This window comes from Mus caroli, chromosome 8 (assembly GCF_900094665.2).
Source record: "Mus caroli chromosome 8, CAROLI_EIJ_v1.1, whole genome shotgun sequence".
Taxonomy (NCBI): domain Eukaryota; kingdom Metazoa; phylum Chordata; class Mammalia; order Rodentia; family Muridae; genus Mus; species Mus caroli.
In genome coordinates this window covers 68,771,526-68,792,273 of record NC_034577.1, presented here as the reverse complement: position 1 = coordinate 68,792,273, position 20,748 = coordinate 68,771,526, and the positions used below count along the sequence as shown (strand labels likewise).

Below are 20,748 nucleotides of genomic sequence, written 5' to 3'. Positions count from 1 at the left end.
ATGAGAGGCTTGTGCTCGGGACGCATTGGCATGTTACTGTATATAGAAGGATGAACTTTGCCGAATTCTGTTTTCAATATTTCCTAGATCTTTCCTGCAGTTGTATACTACACTGAGCGAACTGAAAATCTCAACCACCTCATGCTTGCATGTTATCAACTTTAACATTAGGTAGGATTTTAGGCAATTAGATCTTTACTTCAGCCTCTTATTAAAGGAGAATCTAAGGCAGTAAGGAGCAGGGCCCATTGGCCAGGGGCAGCTGTCAGCAGACCACTGGAGAACAAGATAGTCTGCTCTATTCACTTAACAGAGGCCAGAGACCCAGGGTCTACGGGCATAGTTTGGCTTAATATGCCTATATTTTAATCCTCCTTTCATGTGTGTGTTTTTAATACTTCCAAAATTTTGGGGAAAAGATCAAGACAGTAATGTCTTGAAAGCACAAAAAGAGCTGCCCTTGAACCCCCAGCACCCATGGAAAAGGCTAAGCATGGCCGTGTTTGTCTCTAATTCCAGTAAGCTACCATGTCTCAAAAAATAAGGCAGAGAAAATTGACATCCAATGCCAACCTCTGATCTCTGTGCCTTCACATACACAGGCACACCCATGTATACACCCATACAAACATGTCTGAACACAACACACATACAAACAATACACATACAAACATCCATTCCCCACACACAAGTGCACACAAGTGGCTCTGATAGCGGTATCCTAACCTCCTCTGCCTATGCTTGTCTCCATCTGCACACTGCACTGCATGGTGCAAATTGTTTGCCACACTCCTCTCCTGAGCAGCATGACCTGGCACAGATGGCAAGACTCTTGGGGCCCAGCGCAGCATGAGACCACAGGCCTCTCACTGCAGGTGTGTACAGAGAATTTCAAGGTAGCAGCTGCCAAGCATTCCACAGAGGGCGGGGCCTTCTGGAGTGGTCTGTGTGCATTGGCTCTGATGATGGTGACTTGACAGAGGGCCAGACTGAAACCTGACCAGCCACAGACAATGGACCTCATGAGGTGGGAAGCTGGGCTTGCTAGTCTAGGTGACATCTTTTTTAGGCACCGTTTTCTACGTCCATGCTTTGTGCACAAACCCATGAAAATGTATCTGACGACCCCAGCACCTTTCATTTCTCTTGAAAAGGATTAAAGAAAAATATTCTGGGTAAATATTACCATTATTTTCTCTTTATAAAGAAAAGAATTAAGACAGGGAGTGATGAAACAGTGGGCTTACTCCTCACATCAGATGACTTTGGGTAGATTTAATAAGACAGGCAGAAAGGCATCACAGAAAACCTGGTGCTGTGTGGTCATTATTATATTGTAACCAGAGAGATCTGGCTTGCATAAGGAGAGGGGATTTATGGACACAGGTGTCAAACAATGAGATACTTTCCCCAGATCTCTCTTAGCCAGATTTCCGTTTAGGTTGAGAGGGGTTGGGTGACTGCTGATGTCAGATCTACGGTCAGGCCCTCTTTGGGTCCTGCCTCCCAGGTTTAGGCTCTGTCCAGAAAGCTGATGCACAAGTGTTAGACTCAGGTGGGAATAGAACATTCTTTTGTCCTAAACAAGGTGTGACACAGTGTTTCCCAATGCCTACAGGATGCTCCCAAAACCTGTGCACGTGGAGGCAGGAGAATTATGAGTTCAGGGTTAGTCTAGGAGATAAAAGACTGGGTTTTAATATAAACAAAGGAAAATGTCCTGTGTACTGAGAGTGAGGCAGGAGAGTGGGCAACTTAAAAACCACCCCCTTTAATAAACTGGATTTAGAAAAAACTTGAACTTTTTCCAGCTAAGGAATACACACAGAAAGCTACAGCTATGTTAAAATGCAGGCGAGAAGGACAATTTTGATATGCAAACAAAACAAAATATGGAATTGAGAAAATATTTGTTAACTACATATCAGATGCAGGACTACGTAGATTTTCTACAAGTCAACAATATCCTAAACAAACCACAACAAAAACTGCTGAAAGAGGGGGCCTCTAGAAACCAAGAACAGTCAGTCATGCTGAGAAAGTGACAGGTGAGGTCAGGTCTGGGATTGTGTCACATGACACAAGATCAGCTCTGGTTGCTGCAGTTGCCTCTGGTGCAAAGTGGTGTCATTCATGCACACAACCATACACACATGCACACATATACGATATGGAGCCTTTACTGATGCACATCCACATGGCAGTCAAGGTATAGCACGAGTCGTATATTTGGGAGTCATTTGCAAGAGAGTTGTTTTCTAAGCCACTGTGACTTCTTAGCCACCAAACATAATTTATGTGTGTCGTAGAACACATTCAAAATGCCCAATTATAAACATCCCATCAGATGCCAGAAGGACACATTCTGTTTGTATTTAGTAAGGCAATTGTCTTGCTGTCCTCAGTGACACTTCGGACTTGTTTCAGAGTTAACTCTTATCCCCATTTGCTCTGTGGCTCTTGATACCGTCACTGTGTAAAACTCAGGGGAGGGAAATAAGTTGATTCAAACTGCTCTCCACAGCCCCTCATGGTAGCCATAGCTACTGGTCATTTTTTCTTAAAACTGTGCTAGCTGTACTTCTTAGCCTCCGCCCCCATGGCCATCACCTGCACAGTACGCACACACTCCGCCTCATCTCACTCTTTGTTGGCTATTTCTCAGTGGTACTTCTCTTTGTTCCCTCCTTCCTTTAGTCTTTTAGCTACTATTTGTTCAGTGGGTTCAGCTCCACGCTCTCTTCCTGTTGTTTACCCACCTGCATCGGGGACCACTTTGTGGTACCACCTCTCAAGTCTATATCAGCAGCTTGCCTTTATCCACTCAGGGGACATTTCTTCTGGAAGTTTCTCACAGCTCAAATCTAAAACAAACTGGTTGCCTTTCCTTGAGAATCTATCCCTTGCCACTCTACTGCACTAAACGCCCTGTGTTACCAAGCAGCTGCTTCCTTTCCTATCAGACCTCTCTCGCCTTGCCCGACTGGTCCCTTAGCCTCACATCCTTTGTAGCCATCTGTGTCACCACCTGGACATGTCATGGTCTGGAACCCTTGCTCCCAGCCCACCCTCTCTCACCTGTACCTCAGCTTCTGCTTCCCAATGGCACTAGTCCCCATCTCACCCCCTTAAGTATTTGTAGAAAAGTTCTCCCTGGTCTAGCTCTGTGGCCAGTAGCCTCATACCGCACACTACTTGTGTATTTAAAGAATATTGTGTATTCAGTGCTAGTGGCACCGAATGACTTCATTTTAAACTTCACTTAATTTTCATAAGTTTAAATGTCAACTGCCACACATGGCAAAGGTGACTGTTGACAGAGCAGCTGCTCTCCGCCTGGCTCATCATTTCTCTCTGCCTCCTTCCAGTGGTGCTCAGATATATAAAGAAGGGAGACACAGTCAAAGCCACCAGCTGATGTGACCTGTAGAGCACTGGTGAAGGAACACCCCATCAGGGCACCCTACAAAACTCACCAAGGATTTGCTCCTTCAGCGACCAACATCTGACATCACCAATCCTTAGACCACAGGCTGTTTACAGGACACTCAGTCATCTCCTCCATATTTAGCTATCATACATTCTGACTCACTGGGACCATTTAAGTAGTGTGTGTGCATGTGCGTGTGTGTGTGTGTGTGTGTGTGTGTGTGTGTGTGTGTGTCAGAGGCCAGAGAGAGCACTGGATTCTCTTGAGCTGGAGTTACAGTCAATGTGATCTGCCTAATTTGGGAGCTGGAAACTGAACTCAGATCTTCTAAAACAGCAAGCTTTGTTAATCCCTGAGCCATCTCTCTGGCCCCTATTTATTGTATTATTTATTTTTTTGGAAAACATCTTGAGGCAGGTCACTATGTAGCCCATGATGGCCTCAACGTGTCCCATACCTCAGGCTGGTCTGGAACGTATGATCTTCCCACCTCAGACTGCTAGGACTGGGGCCATAGGCCTGCGCCACCATATCTGGCACTAAATATACTTGATTCTTTTTTTTTTCAATCATACCTACATATCTCAGAAGGTAACAATCACCATCAGTACAGCCCACCCATGGAAGTCTTGGACCACACTACACACTTAAAATCAGAAACTTATAAATGCAAATGCCAACCCCTATCTACCAGGGAAATGCAAAAGGGGCCAGTATAAATGACTGGGCATTATTCTTTGGCCGCACCACCTAGCCAGACAGCAGTACCATTTCTAGCCTTGGTGTGGGATCTTCACTGGTAAGGTGGTCCTGAGCGTACTCTCTGGCCTGCTTGTTCCCTGATTCCTGGGGAGATAAGGTCTTGCTTGTTCAGCTGACTGCTATAAACAACTTTATTTAGCTTCTTTCTTAGTCATAGTCTCCCCAAAGAAGGTATCAGGCTGACGCTGCTAACAATTACACGAAACACTTGCACGGCTTTGGGGCTTGCTCCCTCACAGCTGCCTGTGTTGCTGGCAACCTGGGTGCTTTAATCGTGGAATCAAATCATCCCAGTGTCAGTAGGGCAACAGGAAAAGAGAAAAAGAAATGTTTACTCAGTTACTCCGCATGCCATTCATTACTCAAAATCCTTTGAGAGTATGGTAGCGTGTCCATTTTAGGAGTGATGACGTTGATCCCAAAGCATGAAAGAGACATGTGCATGTGAACGGCTTACTGATGGAGGCCGCAGGCCATGTTTGGTCCATCCCTGGTACTCACGTTTCTGTTAGCAGGCTCCCATTTGGGCCTCACAACTTTTTCTGGTGGGAAACTGACCAGAAGAATTACGACACACTCAAAGTGAGGGTGAGCATGCGCAGTCGCTGTGGGCAGAGTCACACTCCTGGCATGCACACCTTGGCATGTGGTAAAATATGCTTAAAGTGAGTTTTTCTCCATCTCAAAACCACCAATGGAATCACAGAGGAAATGGCCAGCACTGCAGCCTGCATGCAGTGACATTTATAATGGGAATCTGAAGATCTGTTAGTGACCATTGACACTGGGCCATGGAAACATAACGACCTCATGGTGGTGCCTCTCAGTATATTGCTGGGTTTCCACCCTCAGAGCCAGCCTTGAGGGAAAGAAACCAGGCTCCCAGATTGGCTAGACAAAAACCACCTCTGCATTCACCAGGACAGCACAGACACCAATCACTCAGTAAGAACATGCTTAGTGCCTTCGCATCAGTCACAGGAACATGCCTGCCCAGCTAAAAAGCAGTCCCATCTAGGTGTGATGGTCATACACACAAGCATTTGCCTAGGAAACTGTGAGGCAGTACAAAGCTTAGATGTAGCTCTCCTTCCTATGGGGTGTTTTAATGAACAACCAGATAGACAGCCTTCAGTGTGTGTCACTGTGCCTTGTGAAACTGATGGGTTCCAGAGGATGATGGGGGAAGGTCCAAAGGAGCCTGGGGAGCAACATGGCTGTTCCCAGGTTTCCCCAGTCAGCCCATCCTGCAATGGGTGCTGTCACCAGCCTGGACTCATCATGACAGCCGTGTCAGGGACACCTACAGTGATCCTAGGAGGTTCCAGCTGCCACCTGCTGCCCAGAAACTTTAGACAAAGTTTCTGCCAAGCACAGTTGGCTCCAACATCTTCTCTATGAGACTGATATCAATTTGGAAGGGTTGCTGATGAGGCTGTGCCTACCCTGACCTCCAGGTGTCACCGGGTTCCCCTTGCACACAGCCATGCCCTTTCAGACAGAAAACTTTCTTCTAGCAGGTATGTGAGCTCCCCAAGGATGGGGGTCTTGCTCACTCTTGCCCCTTGGGTCCTGGTACACAGCAGCTGAATCTCGTCAACAGGGGAATAACTACGTGAGCACGCATGCAAGAGCCTGCCAGTCCCTACAGTGGGTATGATATGCTTCAGCACCCGACACTGTCTGCCTCTACAGATGCTAAGCTGATTAGGTTAGTTCCCCTGGTACTGTTATTACTAGGTGTGGTCACATTTTTGTGACGTTTGTGTACCAAAATAAAACTGTAGCTCTTACAATACTTAATAGAAAAGGGCAATTTTGCCTCAAGAGATAGTGTTCACAATCTTTTGTATTTTCTAAATACCACAGACCATACCACAGCCGCTCCTTAACTTCTGAGAATGCATAGAAATGAACAATAAATTCATTAGACACATACTTCTTATATCACAGGAGATGTCTTACCTTTCTTAGTAATAATTTAAAAATGAATGTCCATTTTCTCTAACAGAATAAAAACCTACCTAGTTTTTACATCCCATACCCAAACATCAGCAATGCAGAACACACCCTACTTCCTGGGGTCTTCCCACAGCTGTGCTCCTTGAAACATCGTTTTGGGGAAAGATTGATGTTCAGAGGGGTTCTGAGTCATAAAAGCTGTTGGCCAAGCACTCAACTGTCAGTGTGTGTTTTGGAGAATGTTCTTTTCTCCCACCTTGGCACAGTTCTGCCCACACATATGTGTACCATGTGGAAGAAATCCATGTGTCCCGGGAACTGTGGATATGTGTCCTAGGAACTGTGGAGATGTGGTTCGGGAGCTGTGGGCATGTGTGTGTGTCTGTCCTGGGAGCTGTGGACATGTGTGTGTGTGTGTGTGTGTGTGTCCTGGGAGCTGTGGGCATGTGTGTGTGTCCTGGGAGCTGTGGGCATGTGTGTGTGTCCTGTGAGCTGTGGGCATGTGTGTGTGTCCTGGGAGCTGTGGGCATGTGAGTGTGTCCTGGGAGCTGTGGGCATGTGTGTGTCCTGGGAGCTGTGGGCATGTGAGTGTGTCCTGNTGTGTGTGTCCTGGGAGCTGTGGGCATGTGAGTGTGTCCTGGGAGCTGTGGGCATGTGTGTGTCCTGGGAGCTGTGGGCATGTGAGTGTGTCCTGGGAGCTGTGGGCATGTGTGTGTGTCCTGGGAGCTGTGGGCATGTGTGTGTCCTGGGAGCTGTGGACATGTGTCCTGGGAGCCAGCAAACAATGTGAGCTTTGGAAGCACAATTTCCATGTATATGTAATCAATTCTTACTTGTTTGAGAATCAAGAAAAATGTTCTCTTTTCCACTAAGTGACCAGAACTAGGCTGGAAGGACAGAGCCAGTATGTGGTGTAGCAATTAGTTCCTTTGAGGAAAACACCACAATGTTGATTCAAGGATTTACTCAAATGAAAACACCGTGGGTATTTCCCAGGCCTAATAAACATGAAGGCTAGAAAAGGTCCTCTAGAATTCCCATGCACTTCCCAGGGTTCCCCTGGAATTCCCATGCACTTCCCAGGGTTCATGTTCAGGGAAAACCAAACTGAAACATAAAAATGTGTTTCTATAACAGCAGATACAAGGAAGGACAGGGTTGTGGAAGGAAGACAAGATCGGTCTGTGGCCTTGGCTGATCTGAGGGCTTCCAGATAGAGCACCAAAAACATGAGTGGTAAAGCCAGCAACAGCCCCTGAATTCCTCTGCTGGACATGCCACCCAATGGCATCCCTGTGGCAGGGTCCCGCTGCCAGGAAGAGGTGCAGAGGCTTTCTGAGGTAGGGCCTAGTGGGACGTCTGTAGCTCTCTGGAGGTATGTATGCATTCAAAGCCTATTGATCATGGGAGCCAAGTCTCTTTCTTTCTGGGGCTCCCTAAAATCTCAGAGGTTTTTACTTGGCTACAACTCCCTGCCATGATGTGCTGCCACAGTACTGGCTGAAGCAGCAAGCCAATCAGTCAAGGATGGGGTGTCCCTGAAATGGCAAGCAAAATAACTGCTTTCTTTTTACAAGTTGATGATCTCAAACATCTGCCATAGTAACAGAAGCCAGAGTACTTGCTACACTTAAAAAAAACCTTCTCAGCTGGGAAGATGACTGGAGGGTAAAAGAGCTTGTTGTGCAAATGTGAGGACCTGAGCTTGGACCCCTGGAGCCATAGAAACACTGGGTACATGGTGTGAGCTAGAGTTTGTAATCCCAGAGTTCCTCCAGGGAGATGAGAGGCAGAGACTTCCATCTCTGAAAGCTCTGCGGCTACTCACCTAGTATGGCATGGTAGAGAATAAAAGCTCCTGTCTCCAGCAAGGCAGTAGGTGAAGGCCCACCCGGAGGGTGTCCTCTGACTGCACACACTCACAGTCAGTGCACACGCTGCACAGCAAGTGCACACACTCGCTGCACAGCATAAGCAAATGCACACACTGCAAAGCAAGTGTATATTCACAGAAAACTTTTTCAAAAGTCATTTTCCCCAAGAGAATGTAATGAAGAGCCACAGACCAAAAAAATTAAAATAATAATAATAATAATGTGTGTAGCTACTCTATTTAAAGGCTTTTAAAAACATAACAGTTAATAAGTAATACAACTTAAAGAAAAATGGGGGAAAAGATGAGAATGGATACCACATCGAACAAGTGTACAAAAAGATGTCTAACCCCATCAATCATTGGGAAAATGCAAACTGAAAAGCATAGTGACTCCCAGCATGCAGCAAAGAAAAACACTCAAACTAAAATAACTAGCCATGCCAAGTGCCGTTAGCTAGGGTGTGGGGCATTCTGCACTCTCAGGTGCATCACATGGGGATGTAAAACGCTAATGATTTTGGAAGATGTTCTGGCGTTTCTTATAAAAACAAAAATAAATGTGCAGTGTCCACCAGGTATTCCACTGCCTGGTATTGCCCCAAGAAAACAGAAAGCATCTGTCTTTCCACAAAGACTGGGGCAGGGTTGTTTGGATTTACAGGAATTACTCCAAAGTAGGAACATGTCAAGTGTCCACCAACAGGTGGATTCCATGAATGAATCACTGCCTGTTCACTCAGTGGTGTATCATGCAGAGACCCTGACAAAACAGCACTCCGGAGCTTCTGAACGCATGAACAGCATGGGTGGGTCTCAGCAGCCATGTCTAGTGAAGGAGGCTCACGACAATGTCTCTACACGACACACTTCCATGTGACGCTGGAATACTCAAGCCTGCCAACAGGAAGCCAAAGAGAACACCTAGCCAGGAGAGAGCAGAAGATCACCTCAGGCTGTGGGAAAGCATCCATAGCTGGATATGGTACTAGCTTGGTTGCTGTGCTAGTGCCCTGGATGTATGGCTGTTTCAAGACTTAAACTATGTATTTTAATGTGCTCAGCTTATTGTGCATCAACTATATCTAAATAATAGAACACCGTGACACTAAATTATGTCGAATCAGCCTGGATGACACAGGAAGTCCCCAGATACAGTAGACAACAGAGGCGATACATTGGACACCCTGCTCTATCTGTCTCTTACTTATTCCCTTAAAGCAGAGTCTCTCATGAACCTAGAGCTGGGCTGGCAGTTAATACGCTCCAACAAGCTTCCTGCCTATGAGGATAGCCATACCCGCTATTAGGTGGGCACTGGGGATGTGAACTCAGTTCTTCATGCTTGCTTAGAAAACACTCTTACTTATTGACCCACGTCTCCAGGTCCACCTACTAAATTTGATAGTGCTCTTTGCCTTTGCACAATGAACAGAATTCACTGAGAATGAACTATAAGATTGAACAGTTATCTCTAATAAGAAGGGATTTCAATGAGATCAGTGGGGAAGATACAGCTAACCTCTTGCAGATAATAAGCTGAAATAACACTGAACACGGGAGAGTTGTTCTAACCCCAATGTGTTGTTTTTCAGGGTAAGGCATGGGCCTTGCCAACCATCACCTTACATTTCTAAGATGTTTCCAATCACACTATAATGCCACATCTACTCATCTCTGAGCTCACCTGAAGAGGAGCTTGCCTTTTGTTATTGGGAAAGTTCAGAGAAAGCAGCAATCCCCATACTAGAAAATGATCTGAGTTCCTGGGCCAACAGCCCAGAGGAAAGAACACTGCAGGGCCAGAAACTGACTTCTGCTTCTACAGGACTATTGCTATAATCTTGGCCGCTGACTCTGTCAACATTTTCCTTCTCAGAGTAGAGAAATCTATCATTCAAACCCTACAAGCCAAACCTGGACAATGAATTCTCCAAACGAAAGTGTGGAAAATGTCTCAAATATGAAGAATCCATTGAGCAGGGCTGTCTAGAGCATTCTTTGAGCAAGAGCTGGAAATGCTGCCGGAAAAGCGACACAAGGAACGGAGAGCTGCCTGCTTAGTATTCTGTAAAAGCTGCTAACCAACACTTCAGCTAGATCTTTGATTGATGAAACTAGAAACAAGCCCAGAATCTACTTTCTGTATTTACCCAGAACATGAGAGATGCCTCCTATGAAGACTAATGAATATAGGATTCAACGTTTGGCAAAGACTGAGATGATCCAAGCTGGCTCTGGACCACTAATAATGTTTTTGAAAGATTGGGTTGTTAGATTAATAGTTGTGGAAGATGGACACTATTTATGCAATGTTAAAGCAAACATTTTTATGAACCAAACATTTCCTAAATTGCAAACAAAAATGTGAAACTCTATCTGACACCTGTAGCAAATCTGAGAGCCTTCCCTGGTCCAGGGCACAGAGCCATCCCCTCTCTGTACACAGGCTCTCTCCCAAGGCTAGACAAAGAAAGGGCACTGTAACTGGTTTTTAACCCTTGCCGTCTCCCTCTGCATGGATGCTTCCATTCTTTCCACACCCATGGGAAGCCAGTTGTCCAGCTTTGTTGTGTCAAGTCTTGTGTGTGTGTTTGTGTGTGTGCGCGAGTGCACACATGTGCATGTGCACGTGCATGTGTGTGCATGTGGAAGTGTGTATATGCTTATGTATGTGTTTGTGTGTGTGTGTGCACATGCCTGTGGGCATGTACATGTGGGTGCTTGTTGTATATGTGTGAACACATACATATGTAGTCACTGCACGCTGACTTCGTGGAGATCAAGGGCTCTACTTACATCATGCATGGAGTCTAGAAGCTTTGTCAGTTGGTAGAACCTCTGCCAACTCTGTCCAGAACTGTTGGGACACTTGGTGACCATTTTCCTCAGTTCTTTGATGTAATTTGTCCTCATCTCCTCAAACGCAGCCTGGCTCTTGAGGCCATCTTTTGGAACTGTGTTAAGGAAGACAAACATAAATCCATATGTGAAGAACACAGCTTTATCATCTTTGCAGTTCCATAGCCTCAAATATTTTAAACTCACATACTGATTATGAGGCTGGACTACGTCTTAGTTAATTGTAATTATGAATAGATATGGTAAACATTCTCTCTCTCTCTCTCTCTCTCTCTCTCTCTCTCTCTCACACACACACACACACACACACATGCACAGAGAATGGTAACTACTAGACATGAGTTATTACTTCACATATGTTAGCTCCTTTTGTTCTGGCACCAATATTATTGCATATCTCTCTATTATCCTTTATAGGTGAGGAAACTGGAGTGTAAGTAGATTCATTACTATGGAGTGTAAAATAAACCCACTTTCAGCATCTACCTTCTAGACACCATATTCCACATGGCACATGGACCGTCCTCAGAGTGTCTTCTGAATCCTAGCTTACCTTAGCTCAGGGGCAGGAGAATACCTTTCAGTATAACGAGACAATCTAAGCTGAGGATGGTCATGGATGGCAGCATTTTCAAATTCAGGTTTAATTGCTGACACCATGGGGAATTGGCCACGTACCACGTACCAATGCTGAATACATAGTTTCTATGACTGCCCAGGATCCCCTGACTATGCAGGCATCACATAGAAGCATGTATTGGTCTGCCCGTATGCAGGGCCAGCATCAACAGTCTGGGCTCCAATGAGAGCTAATGTTCACTTCTAACTTTGATGAAGTAAAAAATGAAAGATCATATTTCTTGTTTGTTTATTTGTTTGTTTTGTTTCATTTTTAAGTGGGTAGGTTTTATATTGAAACAAAATGTTCACTTACAAAGACTATTTAAGGAGCTGAGTATGTAGCTCAGTGGCTTGTCTAATGTGCACAACACCCTGGGTTCCCTAGCCAGACCGCACCCCACAGGGAAAACTTTGGGGTTCACAGCATTGTGTGGACATGGCTCCCATGCCCAACTCCATGCTCTGTTGACAGGAGCCACCTGGCAGGACAGATTACAGAGGGTGAAAAGAGAGTCATCAGTGGCATTGCCATTAAAGATACCTCTTTGAAATTCAGCTTCCTGCTTGTTTTCCAGTGTGGTGGATAAGTGGCAATACATAGACTTTAAAACTATGAACAGTACCATTACCTAGAACTGAGGTTTTCAGAGTAAAGACCTCATGAAGATACGTCCTGTGATATTAACACTGTGAGCTTCTAATATAAGAACTCTTATGCTCTTATTGCTTTGTTAAAGCTCCCCTATTTTGTAGATGGCATAAATGGTGATGCCTTGGATCATTAGCACTTTAAAGTAATTACAAAAGAGTTCTTTGTGTAGCTTGTTTAGCCCCAGGAAGCCAGGTATACCACTGTCTTCAAATTAATCTTGTTTCCACAAATAAGGAGGTGAATGAATCATGTGACAAATCAGCCTCCATCATGATGCTCCATCACCTATGAGTGAAACTACTAAGGCTGTTAATGTATCGGTCCCTTACATCTGTTTCTATAGGAAAGCAAATCCCAAGGCTTGCTAAATCACAGGTATGACTTTAAATGTCTGACTTTAATGTTAAAAGTTAAATGGCACCATTATATGAGAAACTGTTTTTTTTTAAAGGTTTATTTATTTTATGTCTGAATGTTATTCCCTGCACGTATGTATGCATGTCTATTTGTGCCTGGTGCCCACAGAGGTCAAAAGAAGGCATGAGATCCCCAGAATCAGAGTTTCCAATGGTTGTGATCCACTACATGGATGCTGGGAGCTAAATCTGAGTCTTCTGAATGAACACTTGCTCTTAATTGCTCAGCCATTTTTTAAAGAATGGTAGTTTTTGGAAACGTAATTGAGGAAAATACGTAATAAAAATATTTTAAAAAATCTTCTGCCTTAATATAAATTTTATTTTTGTTTTTAGATGGTCAACATGCCCTTACTTTTTAATCTCAACTTGAGCTGTACAAAGAATTTTGGTCTCTTTGGGAACTGGTTAGAGTGTAGAAGTGGGGATTGCTTGTACACCAACTTGAGACTAATTTAATAAAAGGGCACACATTATAAACAAATAAAGTAAACGTTTTTCCACTGGAAAAATATATTTTCTTCTTAAAAGTTTTAAAAAACTAAAGAAAGATGGTAATAACTGGTAAGTTACCAGTGACCCTAAATCCACGAACTACCAGCATTTTAACTTGAATCTTTCAGACGAAGCTGAAAGCTTGCCAAGACCCAGCAATGCTTCCCATACCAAAGCCATTCAACCCAAGTCTTTTTCAACGAATACTTATGTGATGGTGCTCTCTGTACACGAAAAATATCATCTCCCACCCAAGGACAGTGTGCTGCTCAGTGTGGTGATACTATTTGCGTATATCAACTAGATTAACCAAAGGTCACCATATTTCTGGTGCATTCTGGTAGCTGCATTGTCAAAGAATCAAGGTCATATCATCTCATGTTGAAATACTAACACTTACATTTTCTTGCTATAAATAAATATACTGAGGTATATCATAATATTAACACTTACATTCTCTAGCTGTAAATATATATTGAGGTATAGCATCTCAATTTCTCAGCCAACTTTTTTTTTTTTAGAAGATGAAACAAATCAACAACTAAAGGGAACTTAAGCAAATCCTTGAATTTTGGATGTCTGCCCAGAATTTCTGAATTTACTTATTAAGTGCAGCAGGCCTGTTGGAACAGTTCCAGAGCCTACATGTTGGAGAGGAGCAGAGAGTCGTAAGGTTGAAGCGAGTCTGCTCTCCTCTCTAAGCAAAGGATGTAAGATTCTTGTACTATCGTTGCTAAGTCGTCAGAGGCTGGACATCCATTATGAAACGTAACACGCCTAGGAGCTGGCTTCATGAAGTCCATCCGGGAGGAGCAACTCGAGCTGCCCAAAGCCCGCAACTTCTGTGATGCCACACTCCTCGGGCACTCCTGCCTTTTAATTTTGCTTTTTCAGAATTGAAAGTACTAAGTCAGAAGCTAATACATTCATGCAGGTAGTTTAAAAATGACATCAGAGGCTGTTAGAGGCTGAAGGGGTAAATGGATATAAACAGAATAAGGCCCGAGCTAAGCCTAAGTAGTCAAATTTGCAGAGTTAGAGATGGACATTAGCAAAACCATTTCCCTTAAAGTCTGCCTTCCATCTGATGGTTTAAGGGAATATTTTTCCTAAACAAGAATAGCATGTAGCATGGTTTCCCCGTGGAATAAAGTCATGTCTACTAAATTGAAGGATAATGCTTTACAGAGTTACATTGTGGGGCGGACAAATTAGGATTGTGAGGAAGGGCTGGCTTCTTCCCACTCATCCTGCGCAAGAGATGGGCTGGGTGCAATGACCAAGGAATGGCTGGTCTGTGGTAACCTGGGAGGCCTGCACCCTGCCCTGGTTATCAGATTCACTGAAAATAAAGCAAGAGGCTAAGAGTACCTTCCAAAATAAACACAGCTGCAGAGTGGCCCCTCCTGCTAGGTTTGCCCCATGCTCGGGAGCCCACTATCCTGCCCCATCCTCACCAGCCTCCTGCTTCCTGTCATGTACCTCAGCAGCAGCCAGTGAGTGGCTCTCCAGGAAAGCAGGCAGGCATTGCCTTTGGAGAAGCTGAAGCCCTGAGTCCCAGGCTTCTGCTAATGCCTAGGACTCAAGCAAAACTGACAAATACAATGTTCCTTTGGTCTGCTTTCAAATGGGTCTCTTACACTCAAAGTGGGTGCTTGGGTGTTAAATTAGACAACGCATGGAAGACACGCTAAACTGTGAGGCTCTGCATTCATGAGGCCACACTGTCATCCACAGATCTCTACTCTGGTCTCCTGGTTCAGGCTAGCTTCTCAGAACTAGCTGGGAACTTCACCTCTGTGTGTCTGCTCTACTCTGAGCTACCCAGTTCTCCTAGCTGCTGTCCTTAGGATGATGCTCTCTCATCCACAGTCCTTTAGGAAGCCCAAGTGAGGCTGGGTGTGGACCACACCCCTTCCTCTTCATAAGCATCATCCTATTCTCTTTCCTCTCTGCTACTCATCACGACCCCTTGCTGTCTCTTGATATCCAGAACCTCTCAGTGTCCTCAGAGACTGATACACTCACCTCAGCGTTTGCTTCCCTATAACTGTCCCACGCCATCATCCCGGGTCTCCTCTTTATCCCTGGTGAGCTTCTTCAGATTCTTTCTTCTCTATTTGAAAGCTCTCACATGGCTGTTTGAGAACCAAGCACCCAATACTTTTGCCAAGGCATTTTTGTCAGTCAGAGGGATTGGTCTCTTTCCTGTCCCTCCCTCTGTTCCCTGTATTTTCCCCTCAAACTTGATCAGAGAGAGCCCAGGAAAGTTTCCCATGTGACCGATGGGTCAACTCCGGTTCTCTTCACTGTTTTTGAACTTTCTCTGTCCAAGCCACTCCATTAGTCATATTCATCCTGGGACGACCTCCTGGCCACACTCAGTTCCTGACCTCTGTGACACCCTGTTGCTTTCCCTTGTGCCATGGCTGTGGCTTTAACAAGAGTCCATTTGCTCTTTATGCAGGCCATGGCCTGGGACCTGACTGTGCCCCTGCAGGCCTGTGTTTACACACATTCCCTAGCTGGGGGTGCCCTTTTGGAACTTCTTGAAAACTTGAGGAGGTGGGCCTAACCAGAGGAAGTAAGTCAATGGGGGTTGGCACCCTTCCTGTCCTTTCCTCTGTTTTCTGTCTGCTACAAAAAACCTCCCCGTCATACGTTGTTGTTACCCTGAACACATGGGGCCAACAAACATTGACTGGGATGTTTGACACAGTGAGCCAAAGCCAACCTTTCCTCAAGTTGTGACTGTCAGATACTTGGTCATAGAGGGCCAGTGATCTTCTGTGAGATTGTAGAATCTAGAATGACTGTCTAAAAAGGACCAGAAGAAACAAAGAATCAAGAGACAACATGCCACTGCAGAAGGGAAGAAAATTCAGAGTCCCTTACCTAGACAAAGGACTACAGAAAGCTAGTGGCCATAGAGAGAGGGGGACAGCCAGCCTCTTCCAAGGATGAGCCCCTGAGTGGTTATCCAATACCAAGTAGCCAGCCCCTAAACCATATATACACAAACAACAAACATGCACTCACCAGGTTTTATTTATGTATTTGTGTGTCTATATGCATATGTAACAATAATAATTAAAGAAAAAGAGGCCATCAGTCTGAAAGGGAAACTGGGGTGAAGGGAGAAAACATGGGAGGGTCTGGAGGGATGAAAGAGAAGGAAGGACATAAAGCAATTATATTTTAATTAAAATTTACTATGTAAAACTAAAGTTAATGTAAAATGTGGATAATGAATTTGTCTCTGATTTGCAATAATTGGTTTATGCTCAATTTTAGTCCTTTTTTATTCATATTACATTCCAATCACAGCCCCCTCCCTTCTTCCCTCCCAGTCCTGCCTTTGCAAATCCCTCCCCCATTAATGCCTCCCCTTTTCCTCCTCAGAGGAAGGGAAGCCTCCCTTGGGAACCACCCCACCCTGGGACAGCTGTCCCAGCAGGACTAAGCACCTCCTCGATTTTAGTCTTAATTTTAGTCTATAGTTTTGTTCTAATAAAGTCAGATATTATAAAAAATTTTAACATGAACAGCAATTCTATTTACCATTTGAGTATCAACTAGGAATAGTAATAAATAATTATTTATGTTTCAAACCTGACTACTGATTTTCAGTCTCAAAATTTCTCCATCCTCTGGACACAGAGTTGGTATAAAAGAATTTACCGTCCACAAAGTCCTCTTAAAGCTTGCCCTCACTACGGCATTCTGACAAGTGGCATCTCCTCCGTTGGTCATTGTCTCCTGGTTTATCCTTGACTTCATTATGTCTGGTTTATTTTGATCTATTTTCCTCTTCCATCTGGGCAGTTACTGAGACCAACTCTGCCACCGTGCTGAATGGACATCCTTGCTCTGCTCATTCTGTGACTGTCGCTGTGTCTCACGGGATCTGCCACTCGCCTGCTGTTCCTCCATCTTTCCCTTCAATTCAGTTGCCCGATGGTAAGTTTTCAGAGCTGCAAACACAGCACTGACCCTGTCACCCTCTGCTCAGAAATCTTTGATAGGCTTTAGACTTTTCCATGGGGCCTTGACTAATCTGGTGCAATCGACATTCCTCCTTTATTTTCCCTGACTCCCAGTGCAACAGGATCAGATGCATCTTGGAAATGTACTGAATGCATGAATGAAATATTTAAAATGAACATTAATGATTAAGCATCTTAAGGCCTCATTCCCACCCTATACACGTTCACTCACACTGCCAAAAGGAATGACACAAAGAGACAATGCATGTGCTCCCCTTGGATCCGGTCTGGAACCCTTCAGAGCCCCTGCGTTCCAGCTAGGTTATATGCTATCCCTTCATCTATAGAACAGAAGTGTCCTTCTCTTGAGCCACCAGCAGACCTCCTCACCTCTAATCTTAGTAAATCACCATGTGTCTCAATGTATTCAAGTTATCTTTGAACTTGTCTTGCAGGATACGACAAGCTCCCCACAGACTAAGACCAAGTGATTGTACCACATATGCACAACCTGACACTTAACAAATGCTTAGTGGTTGGGTGAGGGTAGGTAGGCATGAAGGGCTTCACTGTTTAATACAACCAGTTTTATCATCAGCAAGGAATTTAGTTCATGCAAGGCCAAAAACCCTCCTTTCATCTCTTCCACATATGCATGCATTTCTTTCTTTTTTTTTAAATTTTTAATATTTTTATTACATATTTTCCTCAATTACATTTCCAATGCTATCCCAAAAGTCCCCCATAGCGCCCCCACTTCCCTACCCACCCATTCCCATTCTTTTGGCCCTGGCATTCCCCTATATTGGGGCATATAAAGTTTGCAAGTCCAATGGGCCTCTCTTTCCAGTGATGGCCGACTAGGCCATCTTTCGATACATATGCAGCTAGAGACAAGAGCTCCGGGGTTCTGGTTAGTACATCATGTTGTTCCAACAATAGGGTTGCAGATCCCTTTAGCTCCTTGGGTACTTTCTCTAGCTTCTCCATTGGGAGCCCTGTGATACATCCAATAGCTGACTGTGAGCATCCACTCCTGTGTTTGCTAGGCCCCGGCATCGTCTCACAAGAGACAGCTATATTTGGGTCCTTTCAGCAAAATCTTGCTAGTGTATGCATTTCTTTTCAGAGGGTGGGTACTAAGTACCTGAGCATCATAAATGGCCACTCTCATGCAGGGAAGATGATCTGACAATGTAGGAAGAGTGCCAGAGTGGGTATCAACGTACCTGTGCTCAGTAGCAGCAAAACCTTCATTATGGAGTACTCCTCAAAGGTCAGCTGAAGTCGCACGAACTGAAGGCTGATCTGCCGCATCCCCTGGCACAGCTCATACATGGCAGACTGATGCATCTTCTCTCTGCAAAGGAAGAGCAGCCACATACATCTGAGAAGATGGGTCACCATCACGTCCAGCCTGGCAGCCTGGGCAGCTCACCAAGAGCCCTGAGCCAGTTCCCCCTGTGACTTCAACATGAAGCAGATGTGCAATTTAGAGACAAGTCAGATGCCTCTCTGAGTAACTATAAGTCAATGGTTTCTAAAGCCCTACGAGCTCCCTGTGAGAACATGGTGATGCTGTGATGAGATCACCCACAAACCAGAGCAGCTGTGGTGATGTGGGGTGAAGCTCAAGCCTTGCTGGTTGCCGGTGTGACAGACTGACTGGAAAGGACTGGGTTGGCTGCAGTGAACAGAAGGTGGTCACCACTAAGCTTATTTCTACATGGCCTCTCCTACAGAGGTCCTGGAGTAGGTCTGGTACTGACCTCACCAATATACTTGATACAGGGAATTAAAGGCAAACTAGAAAGGTAAGAACAAGAAGTAGAATTGGCTCTAATCAAGATAAGACAGCAATGTTTATAACATATACAAAAATGTTTCCATTCACACAGCCAACCCATCCCTTCATTCCACCACCCAAATGTTTCCATATAAATTCATACATACAACGAAGAGGTCTTTCTTTTCTCTTTCCTTGAGGGATAAACAAGGCATCATATTGTTTTTAGATGTTTTTTTCAGGAAAAAAAGTGCCTTTTGGGAGGCTTTGCAAACATAGCAAGAGATGACTGGTGAAACACGAAAAGAGTTGCCAAGCCAAAGGGACAGAATGGGCCACAAGGCTGGTGCATTTCAGGTGTATCAAGACAGGTGAGCACCTGTGCTCTAGTCCCCTCCCAGGATGCATCCTGAGCTCTGCTCAGGTGCCAAGCCTCTTCTAAGAGGTGAGGAACCATGAGGGAAATGGGGCAAACTTGGCTATGGATAGTAATAGAATCTTCCTTCTCCTGTCATAAGCTAGAAGCTATGTTAAGACAATATCTACATGCACACGCACACATGCATGCATATAGTAACAGTAGAAGTTTGTAGATCTACTACCAAGAATTAAGCAATAAAAAAGGCTAAGACCTTTTAAATACTTGCTTTTGACTTTTAAACAGTTTCATTATGACACAGTTGAGGCCTAGTCTCTTCCTGCTGGGTCTGACCTGGCTCTTTCTCATCTAAGATAGGAACAACAAGCTTGATGGACTAACCTTTGTTCTCAAATGTGTGTGTTAAGTGTGCGTGTGTAAAATGACACACTCCTGTATTGTCATGCTGAGATTTGACACTAGAGATGATATTCCTCAGTAACTAATTTCCACTCAACATGTAAGTGTGAAAGGTGTCTATTTTAGTAGTGGAAACACTAAGTGAAGTCACTCTAGCTGCTTCAAGCTTTGTGAATAACATCACAACTTATAACAATTTTCTAAAACAACATGTGCATGTGCAAGAGCATGCACGTGTGTGTGTGTATGTGTACATGAGTGCAGTGGCTGTGGAAGCCAGAGGGTGTCCTATCTCTTAGAGATGGGCTATAGATAGGCGTGAGCTGCCTGATGTAGGTGCTGGGGAACCAAACCCGGCTGTTCTGCAGGAGCAGTGCAGGTTGTTAACCACTGAGCTCTCTTTCCAGCCCCTCTTATAATGTTTAATGGTTGGAGGACACATGGATTCTTAGCTTTCTATTGCTGTTACAAAGGACAATCAGAGAGCACCTTTGTGTGCTTCCACAAGACAGAGCTTGGGACAGAACTACTCATCTACCAGCATCGCTTCCTACCAGTGTGGCCCAGGAGAGCCCTTCCATTCCACACCTTCCCAATTACCTGGTCCCAAATATTTTGCCATTTGATGAGCGCATGTTCAAGGGTAACTTTTATTATGCTTTTATTTCCCTTCCAGTGTCACCAATAGCTCAATGTGTTTTTTCGAATGTTTACTGACCATTTCTTCTTTGATGATTTGTCTCTTCATGTTCTTACCCATGCCATTTCATTTATAATCCTTCTATCATTACATCACACTTTCAAAAATAATAACAAGCAGCATTATTAGTCAGGTTCATGGAGCTCAGATTGGCCTCAAACTTGTTATGATGCTGGGGATGTGCTTGAAGTTTTGATCCTCCTGCCTCTACCAGAAGGGTTACAGCAGTAGGATTACAGGCACTCGCCACCACACCTCCTTTATATAGTGCTCAGGGTCGAAAGTAGGCAAGCATTCTGCCAGCTAAGCTACACTGACAACTGCATGGTCCTCCTGGGTTCAAGCAATCCTCCTGCCTCAATGTCCAAATAAGTAGAGTGGCAGGCATCTGCCAAGCTTCCCCACCCTTTTGTTCTTTTTTTTTT

General features: G+C 44.6%; 1 protein-coding gene across 4 annotated transcripts in view; it reads right to left on the bottom strand.

Moving 5' to 3' along the window:
• Nr3c2 (nuclear receptor subfamily 3 group C member 2) overlaps nucleotides 1-20,748 on the bottom strand; it is a 342,250-nt gene that overhangs the window by 15,850 nt on the left and 305,652 nt on the right. For all 4 annotated transcript variants that reach the window (XM_029480834.1, XM_029480832.1, XM_029480833.1 and 1 more), the window contains exons 7-8: nucleotides 18,289-18,419; nucleotides 10,827-10,984 (exon numbers count right to left, since the gene is read on the bottom strand). In XM_029480834.1, the coding sequence (XP_029336694.1) occupies nucleotides 10,827-10,984; nucleotides 18,289-18,419 (289 nt within the window). The remainder of the gene's footprint in view (nucleotides 1-10,826; nucleotides 10,985-18,288; nucleotides 18,420-20,748) is intronic.